We start from the raw sequence: 16460 nt of genomic DNA, 5'->3' as shown, positions 1-16460 counted from the left end.
GTTTACACATCAACCCACAAACAAGCACATGGATGTTTTAGTCTCCAGAACAGGTTGTGCACGTTGCCACATAAGCCACATAGAAACTGCATTAACCCAAGAAGATCGTATCGTGGCCATTCAATTATTTCTCTCGGCAGTTTGGTCAGTGTCAACGTAGAAGAAAACTTCTGTATTGACAGTACATCGCATTATTGCTCTAAAGATGGAACCTCTTTTAGAAACAGCGAAGCGCAATGCTGCTAAGCATCCAAAACCAGTTGACCAGCTGTTCATGTATGGTACTGCAGGCTTTCGATGCAGGTTTGTAGTGAGAGTGTGTGTAGTAATTACTGTGTGAGAGGGCAAATCTGGCTAAGTGTGACTGATTCAACCATTGTTTTAGCATAAACAGCAAATATAAGGCATTTTGTTCGGGCAGATTTCTTTACCAGGCATAACCTAGGCTACTAGCTGAGCACGTTGATACTTGCCATGTTGAAAAGAAGTTTGCAGGAATACTAAATTTGTGCTTTGTTTACATGCCTATACTAGGGCCTAGGCTAAAACTCACGATTTTAACCTCATGGCAAGAAGTGCTGTAAGAAATATACTGACAGAAATCAAGTTCCCACTGGCATAATCCTTAAGTATTGTATTCACACATGAGTTGATGCAAAGGTTTATAGGAACAGTCCAATAATGAGTGGTGATAATCAGCAGTAATTTTGGCCTTTTGTTAAGCTGCCTACACACTACCCCTTGCACCGGACTCAACATGACCATTGTGACCTAGTTTTCGATTGTCACTAAGACCCATGGTCATACAACTGACCCACTCACACTGACCGTCAGATGTGTGGACACAATGCACTGTTTTCTGTTACCGATTGCTGCTCATTTAGGTCATGTATAAAATAACTGAAATCCTGTGCTAAGTTACAGTACACTTATAGAGACTTGTTTAAGAAACCATGCACTTAGCAACTGTTTTTGGTTAACAACTGGTGCTCGTTTAGGTCATGTATAAAATAACTTTCCCATGATTGGTTACATTTATTAAGACCAGTTGGTTTTAATTGTGATCTACTCTTCACACTGCCGATTGCCAACTTTTAGTTTTCAGCTGATGTATCATAACCTGGCAGAATCTTAAAGGCATTGAAGACTAACCCCAAACCGCATACCGCACTCTGAAAAAGTTAACTTTCCATTGCTTGCAAATGGCGTTTTCTTCTTGTCGCTACAAAATGCAGACAGTCATGAAACGTGATACCTTGTTATCTTTTATCTAGACCTGAGATGTCCACGCTGCTATGTACACTGTGTTGTGGGTATTGACCGTAGCTGTATGTATTGACTGTAAACTAGTGTCCAATTACCGCCAGTAGCAAGCTGTGAGTGTATTTTCTGGGATTGATGGTGGTGTCTAACACTTCTGTTACACCTCATTCGAAACTAGGTTAGATTACAGGCATGAGACGTTTCTTTGAGCGCGAGTCTTCACACCCTTTAAGCAGTCATAAGTCTTACCTGCGTCTTACATTCGAAAAAGGCAAGGAGCCTTGTGTTGCTCAGGGAACAACAAATCCTGTCGTCTGCTTCTCATGCCATGTAAAGTTTTTTACAGTCCTGATAAGCTGCATTCGTTCAATCTGCAGTTCGACTGTTTGGGGAAAAAAATACTAAAAGCGGCAATATCGGATTTGAGAACTGCGGTTACAGTACTATCGGAAAAACGTTCCACTTAGCTAGACTGCACTGTTCGCGTAGCTTCACAAGAAATGTGGTGGCTATAAGATCATGACATTACAAAAGTTCAGAAGCCCTATTGAAATATGAAGTTAACTGAAATGTGTCACGTACAAGAGCAGGGTACAATTTAGCGTGTTTGAATAGAGGCTATCCGACCAAGACCAGTACAAGAAATTCACGAAGACATCCAAGTATAAGCTTAATAATATAAATTTAATTCATCAAAGTTTCATCTTTCTTCAATAAATAAAGGAATATATTTCTATATACCTTGGATTCTAATATTCTCTTGCTACCAGCATGGAGTTGAGATACTACACAAAGTTGAAACCATTTACACAAGTTTAATACATTTTAGATATTTGTGATGTAAGACTTACTCAATACCCAAGCAATTTGTTTACCCCAGAAAAACTAAGTAATATCTAATATGTCATACCTCGATAATGTTGTTATCACGATATGATATGACCAGTAGTTGAGAACAAGTTTACTTGTGAACACAATATTTAAAGTTCAAAGGTCAATGAAGTTCCAGTGTCCAACGCTTCTCATGTTTCAATTCTCATAACTATAGATGTAACACCGGTCAGTGTGGATTGTTTACCCCAGTACGATGAAGTCACTCGTTGATTCCAACGAGGGATATAAAGTGGCACTGTATTAAAAAAGAAAGCAAGAACTCAAAACTTTTAATTCCGAATTCACAATACCGTAATATATGCTTTCATTTCAACCAATTTTGAGATGATTTTCATATTTCCACATTTCCAAAATAAGAGTATAAAATTCATGAAATGTGATATAACAGCCAATAAATTCAACTTGGGAAGATTTTGAGAAATTTCCATTTCTAAAATAATAACTTCAAGCTGCCAGTGGATGAATAATTTGCATATCATTTTCGTCATTCTTAAACTTGACCTACTTAATTTTTACATTATATAAACCCTTTTCAAACGTCAAAATAACTTAACTTTCATATGCTTGCAAAACAATGTTATTGCCACATGTTGTACAACTTTGAATACGAGGCGTGGCACAGTAAAAATAATATCTCTTTAGTTGCAATAATTCACTAATTTAACACAATTGATCCCCTTTTATGCATGCTATATTTTCATTACCTAAACGCAACAAATAATGCATGCATGAAGAAAAAAATATCTGAATTTCATAGAAATCTTACAAACCCTTTCTCATAATTTCCAAAAATATAACTGCATGAACTTTTCCTAAATTTTAGTATTCAGAGTTCTGACTTAATTTGCATCCATACAGCAGTTCACCATATATCACCAAATGTTTACTGTAAATACAGGTCTTATGTTAAAGTTTTACTTACAATGATATCATATTTGACTTCCCTTGGCAAGCCCCATAGTACAGCTGCAGTGATACATGTCAGAATCCAATACTGCCATCAAACAACTGCCCTCATCAGAATCTATCAAGATTCTGGTACCCAGGCGACCTCTCTTGCCAACAAAGAATTCCAAATTCACAACAATATGGCCCCAGGCTAATATGGGTTTTTCATAAGTGAAATAAATCCCATTCTATGTGTTGAAACAGAAAATTAAATCGAGTGCCTTACCAAGAGAGACACATAGAAATCTTATGACTCCTTACAGCATGATGTTTCAGCTAAGAGTGATGTGTTTGCTCCAAACTAGCCTACATGAATTGGCTAATCCATTGTAAAGATAGTATGTCCCATCTATTAGCACTGATAGTAGGATCACCTGTACACTGTGAGCAGTTCTATAGCATTCTCAACCTACCCATACTGCAGCTGTCTCTGTAATGCCTACTACATAGCCAACATCACTATACTAGATCTGACTAAACCCCTGGATTAAAAGTTTAATACAAAAAAGCCTGTTCATTCAAGCAAAAAATGACCCAGCTTACTAGATCACCAATTGTAAAATACACTGGACTATCTACTCTAATGTGACAAAATGACATTCTGAAAATATTGTAAACATGTTAACTCTTAAAGTAAAGTTGGATGACCTTTATACAGTATATGCCTAAGTGTGTGGATCCACCTTGTTGTGTACAACAATAACAACCATGCTGCCTTTTGTGTGAGGGCAAAGGTCACTTGAGGTCAAAAATGGAAACATTTTAAGCGTGATAATTAATTCCAAAAGTAAACTTTATACATGGTATATGGAGTAAGTTTGAATACAAGAATCCTACTGTCTTCTGTGAAGTTCAAAGATCATTCAACAGAGATGACAGTCTGAAACATTGTAAACCACTTTTAATCCAACTATAAAGTCTGAAAGAAATTAGTTCTCGATATCTGGGTTCACTTATAGAGTGTGAAACTCCATTCTTTTCATGTGGTCAATGACTAATTGATAATTTGGAGTAAGTATAGGACACAATTTACATTTTATTTTCTGATATAAAATGTGGCACAAGAATCACTAAGCCTGTTGTCGTTCTGGCTCAATTAGTCTATCCCTGATGATCCAAAGGTTTCATTGCTAGTGATATATCTTGTACATCTTCAATCATTCCTACAGGGCTGACTTGCTGGATTCCACTCTTTTTCGAATGGGTTTGTTGGCTGTACTCCGTTCCAAAGCCACCAAAGGTAAATCAAGCTATTTAAGCTTTCTTCATGTATATATGTTATTGTCAGTGTGTTAGGAGTTTTGATTCCTTGGCGAGGCAAACAAAATTTTGCAATAACGTGTGTGGTTGGCCGTACGGGTCATAACGTGTAAAGGAAGACCTTATGACCCGTACGTCTAGGTTGGCCATATCGGGTCATAACATTGAAACCAAACGCTTAAGCTTTTCATGGCTGGCCGTTTGGGTCTTTATTTTAAGGCAATACAAAATGGACCAGAGTAGGGTTCAAGCATTGCAGCAAAGGCTATCATTGACTGGTAAACAGGACTCATCCTGCAAAAATAATCATTGGAAATAGGCCTAGGGGTTTCATCCACAGATTTCATTACTGAGTAAGAATAGTAAGAGTAGTAATATACCAACGTATAAAGACCATTATAATAAGAACAATAACAAATAAGAATTTTATTGAAATTGGTGGAGGTCAAGGGTCATTTCAGATCAGCATTGGTCAAAGCCTGAAAACCATGTAAACAGTAAAACTCAAAAAGTGTGGCATATATGAAGGTAGTCCTTTGTACTGTATGTACAGTAGAGCCATTTTAGCAAGTGTAAGAACCATACTGTGGAGGCTGAAGGTCACTTATGGTAAATAGCAGTCAGTCTTAAAACCTTATATACATGATAACATACATGATAAACAGAACTGGAATGAACACTATACTTGGTGTGTGGATCCATGTTATTGTGTTCAAGATTCCTATTGTTTTTGTGTTAGTGGTGATAAAAGGTTAAAATAGGTCAAAGTCTGAAATGTTTATATACATGATTACTCCAGCAGGAAGTTGGATGGAATTCATACTTAGTGTGTGGATCCACCTTCTTGAGCACAAGAACCCTATTGTTTTTTGCAGACCTCAAATGTCACTTGAAGTCAACAGAGGTCAAATTGTGAAGCTGCTTTGTAATCACAATAGCTCCAGAAGTAAACCTTGGTGCATTTCACACTTGGTATATGGATATACTGTATCAAAATGGTCAAGGAATCACTACACATTTTGGCATTCTGGTCAGTACTATAAAAGCACAGTCTTATAATAATTCAGTTGTGTTTTGAGCACATTCAGCTTGACCCCTGACCCCTGCTATAATCAGTGAAGCATGTTATGTAGAGAGAATATGACTTTGAATTAGGTAGCAGTAATGCTGTGAAGTTGATCTTTATACTGTAGTTGGCTTTGATTCTTAAATATATTGGAATGATACTACAACTTTCTTCCTCCATGTCTTTTGGTGTGTCATGTCTATTCACTTCTCTCCTCTCTAACAACATATATGCACTCCAATCTAACTTAACCAAACCATTACTTAACATTAACAGATAAAGGTAAATATAAAAAATATGCAAAACTCAAATGGCAACATGTAGCAAGTACTTGTAAAAGGGTGTTGAAACTTGATAAGGAATACTTTGGATTCAAAGATTTCATCACAGAAGTTGATGCCAGTTAGATTCAAAATAATATAAATCTGATGAAGTTAGGTTTAGGTCTTCCAAGAGAGAGGTTCTAAGGAAAGAGAGAGAGGTTGTTGACCTGAAAGCATAGTAGTACAATCTCACCAATTGGGGTAGAATAAGCCTTAAGGTAAAGTTGGTTGTATATGTTGCAAGGAGAACAGTAATTATTGTCATTATTGATAAATCATGTACCCAAACCAGACATTTGCAGTTTCACAGTGATAGCGATTATATGAGATGATGTTAACATGTGCATCATCAACCATAGCATAGCATACCACAAAGCTTCTATTGCTCTATTCTATGCCCGTATCCTGTCATTTGTTACTAACAGAGTTGTCATATTTAATTTTCTAAGGTACCATCGGTGTCATGATCACTGCATCTCATAATCCTGAGCAAGATAATGGAGTGAAGCTTACAGAACCAATGGGAGAAATGTTAGTTCCAGAATGGGAGGCCTATGCCACCTCACTGGCCAATGCCAGGTAAGTCCCTCCTTAACCAGCAATGAAACTTACCTGTACAAAATTTACAATATACACAATGAAATCATGACTAAAATCATCACATTTTACAAAAAAAATCCAAGCTAATTAGTTTACAGAAAATAAAAAATATAACTTGAACAATTTGAGATTTTCGGATCAGTTAGCGAAATTTTCAGAACATACCGTGGATTTTATCAAAAGCCTAATGCCTTAGGACTATAGCTATAAGCACCAGTATATCTTTTATTGTATTTATGCACCTTGCATTTGACATGATTGATTCGTTTCATTCACTACATCCGAATAATAGGCCTACACCAGCTGACTTTAGTGATACACTAATCATGTTATGTACAGGCTGTTAATAATATACCTATGATTTGCCCTCTCTTCACTAGCAAGCTTGTCTGTGTAAACAAAAGCTTCAATATGCCTAGTGAATATTTGTTTACGTCTATTAAGAGGTTGTGGTTTTTCTTTTGGAGGTTTTGATTGGCTGTTATCATGACATGTAAAAGAAAAATACTAAAACGTACAGTTCAGTTACATCTATAGTAGTGTAGGCCTAGTATATCAATGTAATATAACATATTGAAAGAGGCCTGTTTGTTATTGTCTGACCTCATGTGATAGTGATGATTTGATTGGTTGAGTTTAAAATATGATGAAAATGGTGTGGTTTGCATGCATAAATGTTTGGGCCAACAAATTTGTAAATTGTTACGAAAAGGTTAATTACTTGTTAATTAAGGTGCTCTCTGTCTTGAATCTATCGCAAGTCGCTGATATGTAAGTTAATGTAAGTGACAATGGAATGCTAAAAGTTCCAGATAAATGCAATATGGACCTTTAAGCACTGCCCCCCCTGCCCCCCTCCCCTCAATTCTGGGGCACGGCCCACTCACTCCTCCATCAACCATTCAGAAGAAAAACTATGTGATTCTGACAGAACTTTTCTTGTGGGGTTGTTAAGGATTTGTGCAGGTATTGATTTCACAATACCTTTCATTGCCACATTGCTTACTGGCCTTGTTGCTCTGAAAGCAGAAGTGGCCTTGAGCGGCCAATTTATTTGGCATGGTTTAGGGAGTTTTCCTCTTCAGGTATGTTTGGTCCCCTTTTGGATCTTTTGTGAGATGAAGTGAATGTGATGACATATACTGACTTGACTTGATTGACTTGCCATAAAAATCAAATGACTTTCAGTTTGAACTGACTCGATGAAAATAAAACTGACCTGTGACTTGACTTTACAAACATTGACTTGTGCCTTGACTTTATTACCTGCAATTAAATAAAACGACTTGTGACGTGACGTGTGACAAAATCAAATGACTTGTGACTTGATGAGGATAAACTTGACTTGTGACTTGACTTGACTACAAACATGGATTACTGACATGACTTGACACTGCAACACTGCTGTTTTGTAGCCCACAATGAACTGTTTACAGAGATTGTTTGCAATGATATGCATCTCTGCTCTTGTTAACCCTTTTGTTATGCGGGATTATTGTTAAATTGCAGAGACGAAGATGTAAAGGAAGTTCTGAGGGAGATTATCACTGGTGATGGTATCGACATGGATGTGACTGCTAATGTCTTTCTTGCCAAAGATACTAGGTAAGAATCTCTCTCGAATATATGATTTAATGGTGGAGAGGTGTGACATTTTGGCTAAACTGGATATATATTGTTCTCTTTTTGAGTTATTCAATGCGATTGTTCTATGGAGGTCAAAGACATGAACAAGAAATATGTCTTCCTTATCAAATGCGGTCTTAAAAGATGTTATGATAAAGGAACCATGGGAAACAATATGCACTCATATATCGCAACGAGGTAATGATAAATGAAGAAAGGGTATTAGTTTTGACCATAAATAACACTTCCATGAAAAGAGTACATTTTAGATAGTTGTATTTCAAGTCATACCTACCTCCTTCATCTACAATTCTTCATTCCTAAATGCTCAAGCATCATCTTCTGTGTTATAATAATCTGTTTACTTTTTCTTTTCTTTAGGCCAAGTAGCTATACCCTTTCACAAAGTCTCCAAGATGGAATTCAAACTTTGCATGGACAATATACTAATTTTGGTGAGTGTTGATAAAAAGAAAACATCATTCTCATATCAAGGAGAAGCAAGGTGATCTTTATCATAATATGATAGGGTTTTTGTAAATGAACAATTCTGCAAACATTTAACGAGATATCAGTTTATAAAGGTATGTGAATGCAGGGGGTAAGGGGGAGGGGCTGTCATTGTATCTCACTGTATGTAGTGAGATTAAGTTTGTGCTGGAAGGGTCTTTTGTTGTCATGGATGTTTTCTTCTTAGCGTCTGAACAGATAAATAATATCCTACAATAGTTTGTCAAGATATGTAGTACATAATGATAAATAAAAGTTACTTATTATCACAGTCCCAAACAGAATGGAAGATCACTTTTACAGAGTTTTTTTTTTGAAAAGTGGTACTCCACATTAGGGCTGTGAGTTTTCGTTTAAAGACCTAAACGTTTAAACGGCCGATTTTTTCGTTCGTTTAAACGTTTAAACATTCGCAAAAATCGCGAGAAACGCCGAGCACGCGTAGCGTGCGAGCATAAAAGCGTGGGGTCCAGGGGACCGCCATAGGGCCCTGGTGGGGCGAAGACCCTGGAACAGGAAAAGGAAATTTTTGCGTGTCTGGCGATAAAAAAAAATCGCATTTGAGGATGCAAAACACTGACAACTTTTTTAATTTAAATTGTCACGAAGCTGATGAAAATTTTTAAATGACAAGTAAGAGTAGCTTTATTATGGTATAAAATGAAAAGAGATTTAATCTGTCTTACAATCTTTGAAAAGTTTAACTTACAGAACCTCCGATATTATGAAACAAAAAACGTTCGGCAAAGCCCCGTTTCTAGACTGCCTAACAATGAATAGCGCGCACTAAACGTACATCAGTTTACAACTGCAGTACGGTTTAACACCACTTAAATACTACGGTAGGATACTGTACATGTGCTCAGAATTTTCCCAGGTACCTTGCCAAACAACTGCGCTCATCCCCTGTCTAACACCTGTTTGTTAACATTTTTGGCACGTTTCCAAGAAACGTTTCATGGAGTATTCCCCATGATACACGAGGCACAGTTCATACCATACTGTACACGCAGCACAAGATATCAAGCTATGGCCATCTTTATGAAAGTAATCCTTGTAGTAAAATATGTTTTAGGCCACACGGCATGATTAACTAATGCTTAACATTATTTCCATGTCTTTGTAGAAAACGTCAAGTTCGCAAAATACAATTAGTTGTGTTTTTTTTTTTGGTCTTACGGTTTATTCATAAATGGGTGTACTAGAGCCTTGTTTACATGACATTAGTTGCATTTAGCACGATATGCCAGTTTCGCGTGAATTTTCGAAAGTGTTTTGCTGGATCTTTCGAAAAATTTGAAAGGTGTACCAACTTACTTTTCGTACACAATTGGTAATTTCTCTACTGATTTTCAGAGTTTTTTTTACGATCTCCAATCGATACATTTCCTTTGATCATGTATTTGAACAACTATTACCAAGTCGAGTATTTGACCCGGTATTGTCTGGTGGGAGAGTTCAACGTGATGGACAGGGATTGTAATCATTTCGATCGAACATGCATTGACTGGATTATCTGCGCCGCCGCTGTCGGCTCGATATAAATTACACTTGTGCCGCGAATCAGGAAGTTTTCACAAAAGGATAACAGCGTTCAAGTTTAAGCCATTCATATTGCCGGATACATCGGGGGGGGGGACAAAAGTAGGATTACGTACGCGGTTTATGATTCGACTGATCGTAAGTTGTGTTGTTATTTCGCGTAGTAGACAAAATAAACACGGGAAGTGATACGCGATTTTTGCCAATAATTTAATTTTCAGTTGATATCATAGTTTCGTTTAAACGTTCATCAGGTTTTATTAAACGTTTAAGCGTGTAAACGGCACAGCACTACTCCACATCACAGAATAAATGTTAAGGTATCTGCATAGTTGCGATCTCCTTAAATCCAACCTGCATGCTTCTTGTTTTGGAATATCCATCACTGGAAAGCCTGTTGGCTTTCCTAGTTGTGGAAGCAACAGTTGACACACCCACATCTTAACCCAAACACATAATGTATATTGCATTTGATGTCAGGGCTGGGCAAATGATTATTTCAATTAGGCTAGAAAGTACGATATTGTGCCTGGCCTGGTCCAGTTATATGTGAAAACTTGGCTTAATTGACAGGCTTTGGAGTTTTCAAATATGGCTATGTGCCATACAGTATGAAACAGGGGTAACGTGCGACACAATGATAGTTTGTGACATGGTTCACCTTCGCGTCCAGTTGTAGCCTATAACTTGTAAACGCATGCGTGAGTATGCACAATATATATACTCCACAGCAAGTAGCATACGTCTATTCCCTGGGTCTAAGCACACAAGAGGGCAAAGTTGGCCTGGTCAATTAATAAATTAACCTTCACGTGACATAAGAATTTTCACTGATTGATAATGAGTGGTAATCTTCCTAGTGTTAAAAGTTAGTATAAAATGGACCAAAACAATAATTTTATCACTGTTAAAAGTATGATTCTGGAGCCAGGACTCGTAGCCTAGATTTGTTCAGTGTAGGATTCACAAAAGAAGAACAGTGTTGCCTGTTGTTGATGAACATCGACATACTGGTATTAGTGGTAGGGAAATGTACAGCGAATCCATATTGACAGAAGTTTTTAAGTTAACTTAGTGTTTTACTCAAGGAAAGAAAAAGGGGGAGATTCTGCTAGTGAGTGGAGAACCTCCCCCTTTTTGGGGGTTCTACACTACCATCCTCATCTTTCGATCAAAGTGAACGAGTGCTATCAAATAGTTATCGGGCTCAAAGCCAAATATTACACACACCATCTCTTGTTGAATCTAACATGATTTGGATCTATAAGCTGAGTGAAGTTTGATTTTTGACAATTAAGTCTGTGTTACCCAGAGTGCACATACTGAGGTATGTATAGCCTATTTTTCTGTTTCTAGTGGGCCAGCTCCAGTAGTAATCGATTCATGGATACTTTCCTGCATTCTTTAAACAGCTTTCATATGGGGACAGGGCCTCGGGGAGGAAGGGGGGGCGAACAAAAACATCAACCAGTGTGATAGTAAGTTTACCCATAGACAGTCTCATTACCCTGCATTCTTATAATACAATTCCTCTCATGAATCACTCAATATATTGTTCATACTCAGAACCAGTTACCTATATAGCTCTCAAACAGTTCTCATGGAATACCACAGTGCACCATTTCCATACTGTTGTTGATCCATAGATGTGGTATTATATGCTGGTTGACTATGGATTGACTGCCAGTTAACTGTGTAAATCATGTTAGAAAAAGAAGATGGTATAATGTGTGTACATCCCTGTGTCTAGATTTTAGTGTCTATATTTGCCATCTCTCTTTATTACTTTGTGCATTGCATGAATCAATTTCAAAAGTTATAGGTTATGCGCCGTCATCACATGTGAAATCTATTGTCGTGTTGTAGTGATGTAGTTTATTCCTCCCTCAGGCTCCCTGTCCGTTAAATAGTGTGCTTGAAAAGCATTGAGCATATTCACTGTACGGTAAAAGGGATGTTATACAACAGTTATATTAATAGGTAGGATGGTCTTAAATTGAATTATAATATGCCCCTGGATAAAATACCCAGGTGGAGCTTAGCCTTTTACACTGTCACACTGGTGTAAGATTATGTTAATGCTTAAGGGGTTTTAGTGCCTGGATTTGCAAAACCCATCTGTGTCACAGAACATTAACCATTGTAAGGACAGAACATAAACATAGTAAGGAAAGAAGAAAAACATTAGAGATTCAAGCATCTGGCTGTATTATGTCCGATTTAACAGAACTTTCCTCAGTCTCCAGTCTTAACAGAACTTTCCTCAGTCTCCAGTCTTTACAGAACTATCCTCAGTCTCCAGTCTTAACAGAAGTTTCCTCAGTCTCCAGTCTTAACAGAACTTTCCTCAGTCTCTAGTAACAGAACTTTCCTCAGTCTCCAGTCTTAACAGAATGTTCCTCAGTCTCCAGTCTTAACAGAACTTTCCTCAGTCTCCAGTCTTAACAGAACTTTCCTCAGTCTCCAGTCTTAACAGAACTTTCCTCAGTCTCCAGTCTTAACAGAACATTCCTCAGCCTCCAGTCTTAACAGAACTTTCCTCAGTCTCTAGTCTTAACAGAACTTTCCTCAGTTTCCAGTCTTAACAGAACTTTCCTCAGTCTCCAGTCTTAACAGAACTATCCTCAGTGCTCCAGTCTTAACAGAACTTTCCTCAGTCTCCAGTCTTAACAGAACTATCCTCAGTCTCCAGTCTTAACAGAAATTTCCTCAGTCTCCAGTCTTTACAGAACTATCCTCAGTGCTCTAGTCTTAACAGAACTTTCCTCAGTCTCCAGTCTTAACAGAACATTCCTCAGTCTCCAGTCTAAACAGCTCTTTCCTCAATCTCCAGTCTTAACAGAACTCTCCTCAGTCTCTAGTCTTAACAGAACTTTCCTCAGTCTCCAGTCTTAACAGAACTTTCCTCAGTCTCCAGTCTTAACAGAACTTTCCTCAGTCTCCAGTCTTAACAGCTCTTTCCTCAGTCTCTAGTCTTAACAGAACTATCCTCAGCCTCCAGTCTTAACAGAACTTTCCTCAGTCTTAACAGAAATTTCCTCAGCCTCCAGTCTTAACAGAACTTTCCTCAGTCTCCAGTCTTAACAGAACTATCCTCAGTGCTCCAGTCTTAACAGAATTTCCTCAGTCTCCAGTCTTAACAGAACTTTCCTCAGTCTCCAGTCTTTACAGAACTATCCTCAGTGCTCCAGTCTTAACAGAACATTCCTCAGTCTCCAGTCTTAACAGAACATTCCTCAGTCTCCAGTCTTAACAGCTCTTTCCTCAGTCTCCAGTCTTAACAGAACTCTCCTCAGTCTCTAGTCTTAACAGTTCTTTCCTCAGTCTCCAGTCTTAACAGAACTCTCCTCAGTCTCTAGTCTTAACAGAACTTTCCTCAGGCTCCAGTCTTAACAGAACTTTCCTCAGTCTCCAGTCTTAACAGAACATTCCTCAGTCTCCAGTCTAAATAGCTCTTTCCTCAGTCTCCAGTCTTAACAGAACTCTCCTCAGTCTCTAGTCTTAACAGAACTTTCCTCAGTCTCCAGTCTTAACAGAACTTTCCTCAGTCTCCAGTCTTAACAGAACTTTCCTCAGTCTCCAGTCTTAACAGAACTCTCCTCAGTCTCCAGTCTTAACAGCTCTTTCCTCAGTCTCCAGTCTTAACAGAACTTTCCTCAGTCTCCAGTCTTAACAGAAATTTCCTCAGTCTCCAGTCTTAACAGAACTTTCCTCAGTCTCTAGTCTTAACAGAACTATCCTCAGTCTCCAGTCTTAACAGAACTTTTCTCACTCCAGTCTTAATAGAATTGTCCTCAGTATCCATCCAATCCAATCGTCCAATGGTGATGTTTGGTTGGTTTCTTCTTCATGTCTCCTCAGTTCAAGTTTCATTATATGGAAGCAGTGTTTGGACAATTGTGATTCTACTAGATTTTTTCTTATTTGACAGGATTGCTAACCACGCCACAACTCCACTATATGGTTAGATGTCACAATACTAAGGGATTGTACGGCCAACCAACAGAACAAGGCTACTACACAAAACTGTCTCGGGCATACTTAAAATTGAGACAATTGGTAAGAGTATACTGTAATGTTACAGGATTAGACTCCTGTTAGCATCATGTAGCTGGTGAGGGTTAACAAATCTTGCCCGGAGGTTTGATTTAAAAGATAGAAGCTAAGAAGCTTTTTAGGTAATGATTGATGACTCAAGAAAGTTGTTCCTCTCCTACCCTCATATTAGTAATGAATCATGATATATACATAGATAAAGCTCCATTGATTACATAATGCAGCTGGCAGTACAAGATCCTCTTTCAGATACAAATGCATACATTACCGATATTAGGAGGAAAAAATCAACCTGTGCACATTGTAGCATATGAACATGCATGGTCTTGTGACATTATGAAGGAAATAACAATTGCATCTACTATTATCAAACTGGAAACTTTAAATCGTATGCCATTGCAAAATTAGACACCATAAATGAGTAACACACAGATAAGAGTTATTCATGACTTCAATGGTCAAGCTATAGTTCCTGTTGTGCAATTTTTTATCTGGTCCAAAATATTATTGTTATGCTACTCGTTCTGTCTATTTTTCTTCACATTTTCGTCATAGAGAGTAAGGGAACATATATGAGTATAAATGTCAAAAGATTCATCACATATTTTAAGGGTTTACCTCTCAGTTGGTGCTATGGCTTATAAACTAAAAGAACAATGTTAAGAAGCAGACACATTTTTTTGCTAAATGCAGTTATCATTTATATGTTGGGTGGAAAGTTACAGGTTTTAATGTAGACAGATAATATTAGCTGCCTTGTTTGCAGTATGGCAGGTATATTTACAGACGTTATTATTGCAGGTTAGATGCAGACGTACTTTCAATGTCTTGTTAAAATGATCAAAATAAAGTAAAACTGTTAGCAAATTGCTTATCTACTAGAGAGCCTGTGTAAGAGAATGTGTAAAAGTAAGTTGGCCTGACTTTTTAGCCTCTGAAGAAGATCCTGCTAGGATCGAAACGTCAGGCCAACTTACTTTTACACATTGTTAATATGATCAGGCATTAAGTTTTATAGCAATATTTTACTTGTCCTTGTTAATGTTTTTCAACCACATGTTATTTTCACTGAGTAATTTATGTTGCAGGTCTCGGCCAGTGGGGACAGAGGCTATTCTCCTGTTATTATTGTGGATGGTGCCAATGGGGTTGGGGCATTAAAGATACAACAGCTACTCAGTTTTCTGAAAGGAACTTTGGACATCTCAGTTTGCAATGATGGTACAACCGGTAAACTCAATGAAAAAGTACGTCTTGCAAAGTTGACACTTAATTGCAAACAATTAGCATGCAAACAAGGTAGCTTGGTCCCAAGGTAACTTGGTCCCAAGGTAAATTGGTTCCAAGCTAGCTTGGTAACTTGGTCCAAATGTAGCTTGGTCCCAAGGTAACTTGGTCCCAATGTAGCTTGGTACTTGGTAACTTGGTCCCAAGGTAGCTTGATACTTGATAACTTGGTCCCAAAGTAGCTTGGTCCCAAGGTAACTTGGTCCCAAGGTAGCTTGGTACTTGGTAACTCAGTCCCAAGGTAGCTTGGTACTTGTTAACTTGGTCCCAAGGTAGCTTGGTAACTTGGTAGTTTGGTCCCAAGGTAACTTGGTGCCAAGGTAAATTGGTTCCAAGGTAGCTTGGTAACTTGGTCCAAATGTAGCTTGGTCCCAAGGTAACTTGGTCTTGGTCCCAATGTAGCTTGGTACTTGGTTACTTGGTCCCAAGGTAGCTTGATACTTGATAACTTTTTCCCAAAGTAGCTTGGTCCCAAGCTAACTTGGTCCCAATGTAGCTTGGTACTTGGTAACTCAGTCCCAAGGTAGCTTGGTCCTTGTAACTTGGTCCCAAGGCAGCTTGGTACTTGTTAACTTGGTCCCAAGGTAGCTTGGTAACTTGGTAGCAATATATCATATGTGCCCCAAGAGGGATTGCCTCTATTGTGCACTGTTTGGTGTGTGGGTGTGACAAGTTACCAAAGACCAGGGTTTAGTGTTGTAAAGTTGTGCGAGATGGCCTTTGCCATGAACAAGATTGAACCTTCAACTTTTAAAAATCCTCAATTGAAATTGTGAATATGAGAAGGTTATTTGATGTTTACATAGGTCAAGTCTGGAAATGCTTGCAAAGTATTTACTTGTGCAATAATATAAGGTAACCCAAACTTAGTCCTAGTTGCCAAAAAGGTTGTACTCTTCTCTTAATTGGTGATTATTGCACCTAGTTGTAATTCATTGTCAACTTAAATGACATTCCACTTTCCATGCAGCTGCTTTAAATCACATTTGAAATATGAACATACTGCACATATTTGAAGTAAATATGGATAGTCATAGTCTAAGAATGCTTCAATTTTAGGATTTTGCTTTCTATTTTGACAGTTG

At 37.9% G+C, this 16460-nt stretch overlaps 1 protein-coding gene and 1 long non-coding RNA gene across 2 annotated transcripts in view; one reads left to right on the top strand and one right to left on the bottom strand.

The window, feature by feature from the left end:
* LOC139967521 (phosphoacetylglucosamine mutase-like) overlaps positions 1–16460 on the top strand; it is a 33666-nt gene continuing 17206 nt past the window's right edge. The window contains exons 1-7 of the mRNA XM_071971409.1: positions 1–303; positions 4275–4345; positions 6204–6333; positions 7864–7959; positions 8362–8435; positions 13964–14091; positions 15177–15335. Coding sequence (XP_071827510.1) covers positions 206–303; positions 4275–4345; positions 6204–6333; positions 7864–7959; positions 8362–8435; positions 13964–14091; positions 15177–15335 — 756 coding nt within the window. The 5' untranslated portion in view covers positions 1–205. The remainder of the gene's footprint in view (positions 304–4274; positions 4346–6203; positions 6334–7863; positions 7960–8361; positions 8436–13963; positions 14092–15176; positions 15336–16460) is intronic.
* On the bottom strand, positions 310–4268 carry LOC139967528 (uncharacterized). The gene is made up of 3 exons (XR_011793024.1): positions 3080–4268; positions 2174–2392; positions 310–1645 (listed from the first exon to the last, which is right to left on the bottom strand). It is a non-coding gene; the product is annotated as an uncharacterized lncRNA (long non-coding RNA).

This window comes from Apostichopus japonicus, chromosome 5 (assembly GCF_037975245.1).
Source record: "Apostichopus japonicus isolate 1M-3 chromosome 5, ASM3797524v1, whole genome shotgun sequence".
Classification (NCBI taxonomy): Eukaryota; Metazoa; Echinodermata; class Holothuroidea; order Aspidochirotida; family Stichopodidae; genus Apostichopus; species Apostichopus japonicus.
This window is presented reverse-complemented; position numbering and strand designations above follow the sequence as displayed.